This window comes from Amblyomma mixtum, chromosome 6 (assembly GCF_055824585.1).
Source record: "Amblyomma mixtum isolate Tamu chromosome 6, ASM5582458v1, whole genome shotgun sequence".
In the NCBI taxonomy this organism is placed as follows: Eukaryota; Metazoa; Arthropoda; class Arachnida; order Ixodida; family Ixodidae; genus Amblyomma; species Amblyomma mixtum.
Genome location: NC_143017.1, coordinates 98,072,266 through 98,078,814, shown reverse-complemented (window position 1 = coordinate 98,078,814; position 6,549 = coordinate 98,072,266). Strand labels below are relative to the sequence as shown.

At 48.7% G+C, this 6,549-nt stretch overlaps 1 protein-coding gene across 1 annotated transcript in view; it reads right to left on the bottom strand.

Annotated features, from left to right (window-relative positions):
• Positions 1-383: 383 nt before the first annotated feature.
• pHCl-1 (pH-sensitive chloride channel 1) overlaps positions 384-6,549 on the bottom strand; it is an 82,923-nt gene continuing 76,757 nt past the window's right edge. The window contains exon 9 of the mRNA XM_089548471.1: positions 384-1,540. Coding sequence (XP_089404597.1) covers positions 1,133-1,540 — 408 coding nt within the window. The 3' untranslated portion in view covers positions 384-1,132. The remainder of the gene's footprint in view (positions 1,541-6,549) is intronic.

Here is a 6,549-nt window from a genome sequence, read left to right as displayed (position 1 = left end):
CAGTGGTCCGTGTTGTCCCTGCTTGCTCGCTATGGTTTGATATGACTTATATAGTTGCTTTGCGACCGGTTCTATGTCTTCCACAATGTTCATAGTGGCTAATCCTTTCTCACGTTTCGTGCAGCCATCCTTCATTCGAGAGATCTTACTGTACTTATTTTATGGGCGATTCTGGTTGCTATATTGGTGTTTGCAGCGATCAGGAAAGTAAGCCACACTACAGCCGTACATAAGGACCGCATGACCTAAGATGAAAGATGCGAATATATTTTTCTTTTCCGCATTTCATGACACAGTTCTTACCGCACACAAGAAGGGAAATTTGTCCACCGTTGCATTGTATATTAAAGCTTGTACTGCGAAGAACTACGAAACACACCCCGTAATTCGAAAAATTGGTTTTTATTTCATGTGTTAATGCGAGAACGGAATTGCATACAAGAGTGGAAGGTGTCTGCCTACAGGAGAAAAAGACGCTTCTAGATTTGAAAACTCTGTAGAGAAATACGGGAAAGTTGCTGGCCAGCGAGGAAGTCAGAAGAGCGACGGCCTGTCTGTGCAGCGTCCGCGGGGCAGCAGCGCGGTGCGCCCCCGGGTCGACGCTTTTTCTCCTCTGGGGCCTCCTCTTCCGCTTCCGCCGGCGCTTTATAAACTTGGCTTGGCCCAGTTGTTGTGTCGTATGCGTATTTTTCACTCTTTATTGGAACTTCCCGAAAGCGCACTCACCAAAAACCCTCGCAAGAAAGCCACCTCCAGGTCGTCGACGACCGTCGGTGTCACAACAATAGTTTGTGACCGATGTCGATAACGTAACAGTGTCGGTAAAAAGTCATAGAAAAAGATGCACCACCAGCAGCGCGGCGGCCAGTAACAAGCGGTCTCCCGGGAGTGGGGGAAGCGCGGAGGCACGCGGGAGATTGTCGAAGCGTCCCTGCACAACCCTTTAGACTCAGCAAAGAAACAAGGCACGGTGCAAAAAGCAGCGGGACAGTGGTGGTGACGTGGAGGGCGGGCATCACAGACCAAGCGCGAACGCAAAGTGGTGCTGCTGCTGCTGCTGCGAATAGGAGGAGGGTGGGCCGACGGGCGGTGTGGGTGTCGCGGCGGGTGCAAGCGGTGGTTGGGCGGGAGCCTAGTATTCGATGAGTCTCCAGTTCTCCGGGGCCGAGGGCCCGATCACGGCGTAGGCGAGGAAGAAGCCGAAGGTGAACACGCCGAACAGGACGGGGAACACGGTGCGCGAGAAGTAATCGATGGCCTTGGCGATTCGCGGCTTTGGTGGCAGCTGCCGCGGCAGCAGCTGCGGCCTCCGGAGCCACGCCATCACCGAGGCGACGGCGCGCAGCCTCTGGCCGCTGCTGACGCCGCACGAAGAGGCGGGCCGCTCACCGCCGACGCCGACGCCGCCCAGTTCGTCGGTCGCGCTGACGCTGGTGTCTAACCCGGCCAGGCCCGGCGCAGCAGGCCGCAGCAGACTGTTCTCCTGCTCCGCCGAAAGGCCTCCCGGGCTCGCCCTGTGGTTGCTGCTCGGATGCTGCTCCTGCGGGGGTGGACAGGCCGTAAACGCACACACCCCTGGTCACCAACCTCGCAACACGAGATGATCCGAATCTTAGGTGGTTAGTTCGTAGCCCAGATGTAACAACAGCCAATGAGGGGAACCGCACAAGAAGATACGACATGAGGTTGTCGTATCGTGTCCCCTTCCTGCGTTGCGCTCCTCTTTGGCTGTTGTTATACAGTTTAAAACTCCATCTAATGAAACCCGATTTTACGAAGTTCCCGATTTAACGAAAAAATTTTGACTCCCCCGGTTTTGAATGCGATAACAAGTTGCGATAACGTGTGATAACAATGCACGTTTTTGGTTTTGTAATCATTGTACTGCATATCACATGACGCGACATGTATACACGCGGAACTAAAGCAGGATGAGCCGTACCCGTGCTATCTTTTTTTCCCTCTATTCTCATACCTACAGCGCCTTTGCGGAATATCAAAACACAGATGACAATAAGAGTTCAGTTGCGAAAGACGACGAGAAAAAGGAAACAAAAAACAGATGTGTACAAGGGTTTAACATGACATTTGGATTTTTCAGTCGCACTGTTGCACGGAAACTAAAATAACATTCAGCTGAACAAAGCAAAGGTCCGACTTATTAAAAGAGAACATTTATAAGATCTGAGATTAAAGATGAAGGGGTCCGCGAGACAACTTCTTTTGCAAATCATTCTACTAATATATTGTCTTAGAGAAGAAGCTGTACTTGAATATATTAATCCTGCAAGCCTATTCATGCACTTTTCGGGAGCGGTCTGCACGCGCAGATACATACGTTCATTTTTTTAGATACCCGTCTTTATTGATGTCTGCTCTTGACTTGAGAATATTATAAAAGAGCGATAAGCACAATTATTTTAACCTAATTTCGAGGGGCGGGGACACCCCCCTTCTCTTTATAATCACCCGATACAACGCGAGCTCCACCGTGCCTGTATACGTTCGAGTTTTGCTTTGTTTTGAGTTGAGGGATCCCGAGCACTGGAAGGTGTACTCAAGGATGAGACGTATCGCCTTTGCCAAAAGTAACCGAGATGCCGCGCCGGCGGCTCTCCGGTCCCAGGTGTTCGCCCCTGCTTCCCGGCTGGGAGTGTAAACTGGATGACGTAAGCCTGCGCCCTCGCTCTCCTTCCTTAGACGATAAGTACGCACGTTAGCGTGTGCGATTTCGCGCCTTCGGAGCGCTGTAACATTGGGGGAAGCTGTCGTGAGCAGCAAAACGCGCTCACCGCTCCTTTCGGTCTAACTCGACAACTATGAGCGTTTAGTTTCATTAACCTCTCCTGTAACTGAAACGAATGGGCGAAGACGTGCTTTTCTGCACATTTGGGGTGTCGGCAGAGTAAGAGCGCCAACGGATCTAAAAAATTTAAGGCATCTTTTTCATGGCCCCTTTTCTTCCGTCTTGCCACTTTATATGGCTGATGGAGAGAACAAGGGAGCAAGCTTCTTAGCTCGTTCAAGTACGTCAAATGCTGATGGAAATGTCTCCTAATTTACGATCCCCTCAAGGAAACCTTATTTCTAGGAAGAGTTGTCCGTAAAAAGACATTTCTCCAATTGCTTTGAATCTTCCTGAGAGTACTGACGATCGTTCGGCCGGAAAATTCTGGAGGGGCGGGATACCTTTTGCTTCCAGAGTGATAATGTTGCACTTGAAGATTGGCTATTGCACGTTTTTAGCGTGTTGCTGATACATCACTTTGCCAGCAGACATTCATCTACCATGCAGGGGGCCAGATAAAAGCGGGAAACATGAAAACAGTTCGTAAAGTGCTGATGCTGTATGTCCGGCTTAGTTCTTTCCAGATTGCGTCATTATTAAATTGGGGACAAGTTCACTGCTTAAGAATATGGTGCTTATGTGAAAATGAATCAAGTCTCTTTGACTTCTGAGAGTGAGACTATTTCTTCCTGTTTATTCTCTAAAACAAAAAGATTACCCGCAAGCCAAACCAAGAAAATAATTAACATCGCGGAAAGCATTGCACAGTGCAGGAAAAGGGATATGTAGCAGTATGCGCACTTGAACTTGCCTAATTTTTCTCTCCTCGAGCGGCATACATTGAGAGGACGGAAGAAAATGGGGCCGTGGAAAAACACGCATTCAGTTCTCAATATCTCAGTGATTCAGTGGTTATGGCACTCAGCTGCTGACCCGAAAGACGCGGGTTCGATTCCGGCCACGGCGGTCGAATTTCGATGGAGGCGAAATTCTAGAGGCCCGTGTACTGTGCGATGTCAGTGCATGTTAAAGAACCCCAGGCGGTCGAAATTTCTGGAGCCCTTTACTACGGCGTCCCTCATAGCCTGAGTCGCTTTGAAACGTTAAAGCTCCCCAAAACTCATAAAGTTCTCAATATCTGTTCCCCATCTTACTTCGCCGACACGACAAGCGTGCAGAAAAGCACGTATTTGCCAATTCTTTCAGTCAAAAGGAGCTTTGTACTGAAACTACACGCGCGCATGATTGTCTAGCCAAGAGCGAGGCTGCACGGCGCCAGCCCGGAATGTACGATGAGCGCGTATTTCTATGTGCACCCCCCTTCGTTATTACAGCGCTTCGAAGGAGCCAAATCGTGAAACATAAGCAGGTACACCTGCTTACTTTTTTTTATCCTACGAGGTAGGATATCTAGCACCCTAGCACCCATGTTTACGCCAGCCAGTTTAAACTCCCAGCCGAATAGTAAGGACAGCGCTTCTAAGCCCAGCGGCGCCGCACAGCCGCGAGCCCACTCTGATAAACGGTGCGGCTGCTTGTTTACTTTCGGCGTTTACGGCGTTACGTTTGACAGATATAATATTGCGGACGTCGAACAGCGGCCATGTAGCTATGAGGTATCGCACGTAATGTGCATTTCGCGGTACTATCAGGAGTAACCAGGAGCTTTTCGCTAGCAATCGTGTGTTGTTATTGTTATGAAGCGACAGGGTCAGACTGTACACAATGTTTAGAGGCCATGGAACTCAAACGTGTGTAGTAACAAGCCCGAAGTCCGATGGATTTTACAGTCCGACCATGATCGACATCAGCGAAACGTTAGTCAGTGGCGGCTGCCGGCAGCCTTGCCGACCAATGCAGATTTCGCGAGTTGAAGATGGATATTCCGGTTCGTCAGTACGCAGACGCACAGACGCATAGGTCTCGTGCCGCTTCGCTTTAACGTAAGCAGCTTTGCCATAACACGCGCCCTGGTCTTAGCACAGTAATCGAAGCATGTCGCCTGCTTCGTTAGTGAACGAAACTGAAACGGACGGCTGTTATTACAAACACCCGATCAACTGCATCGTGTGCCTCAGGATATCGTTACTATTATATGGATCATTGCGACGTTAGGTGAGGGGGGGGGGGGGGGTGATTTGTAGAAGTATGGCAAACTGTTTTGATTTGCTTGCATTCTTCATTAGATTGAAGCGCGGACGGACAAGAAGCGGAGAGCCGTCAAGCATTATGTGTCCTCACCATTCTTTAGTCTCCGTGCATTCACGCTTCATGGAGTAATGACCACAGAGTCTTCCGTACCGAAACAAGAAGGTAGGAAGCGCAAGGTGTAACATGGATTACGTATGCGCAAAGAGGTACCTTTATTTATAAATGTTTGTACCGCAGAGCTTAGCCGACATGTGACTGTAGCTGCACAGGCTTTTGTTTCAAACGTTGTTCGATATTACTGAAATGAGTGAAGGTCAGGGCCGCACATTCTGAGTACGCTATTCTATTTGCGTATTTTTCGGCTGCTAATACAACTAATAGCTCCACGAAGGAACCTCAGTGCAGAAATGTAGTTTAGCTGTGCCCGTCTTATCTAATTGCAGCAAATTTTCGAATAAGTCACTTTTCCGTACCTCTACGCGTAATTAGCATAATGCAGCCGTCTGTCGGTGCTTTTCCACTATTACGCCACTGCGTTATTGAACACTGCCCACGCTGGAAAGTTTCGCAGTCTCCTCTGTCGCAACGGAAACACTCCAACCTCAATGCCGCCGCGGTGGCTCAGTGGCTATGGTGCTCGGCTGCTGTCCCGAAAGACGCGGGTTCGATCCCGGCCGCGGCGGTCGAATTTCTTTGGAGGAGAAATTAGAGGCCCGTGTACTGTGCGATGTCAGTGCACATTAAAGAACCCCAGGTGGTCGAAATTTCCGGAGCCCTCCACTACGGCGTCTCTCATAGCCTGAATCGCTTTGGGACGTTAAACCCCATAAACCAAACCAACCAACTCCAACCTCACTTCAAGAAACGGGGAATGGCGAGAGTATGCCGAATTACCGAAAGTGTCTTGCAGGCAAGGAAGAACAGTACACCACAGCATCACGTACAATGGCGAGCGCTATGCTCATCCTCTTGTGTGATGCAGTTTTCCCTCACGTAGACATTGACGAGTTGGTCACCTTATATTTTTCAAATCCTTATCGCAAAACGTTGACGCAGCACCAGATGGATAGAGTGTTGCTTGTGTGCGGATCCTTCGTGTGCTGCGTCACCGTTAAGCGCTGCAGTCTTATAAAAATGGATTTACCACGCAGCGTAAGCTGGTTCTTTGAATGGAACTTCTGAAAGCTGCCGGTGGCTTACAGCATGTCTGCGCATTCTGCAAGTTGTAACAGTGAATGAAGTAGTTCCGTCAATGGATAACCAAACTCCAAGTTATGAGGCCATTTTTCCGGAAAATGTTATTAATACCGGGTAAAAACAGAATAGTCATCTGTCTTAAGAAGGATTTTGTTTTATCCCAATCAAAATGTCGAACAAAGAAAGAAGAGAGTTCTTTTATTTCGTATTCGAAAAAAAGAGTGCCAAATATACTTGTGACGCCTGCAGTCATAGCATTAATTAGTTCACCCCAAGTCAAACAGCTTTTGCTTTTGTACACATAAAGACAGGTGCTGTGCAGTGGAAAAAATAATTGCGATACCATAAATTATCATTCTCTAAAAGCAGAATGACCAAATACATAGGTTTTTGGATAGGCATCCTTTGACAAC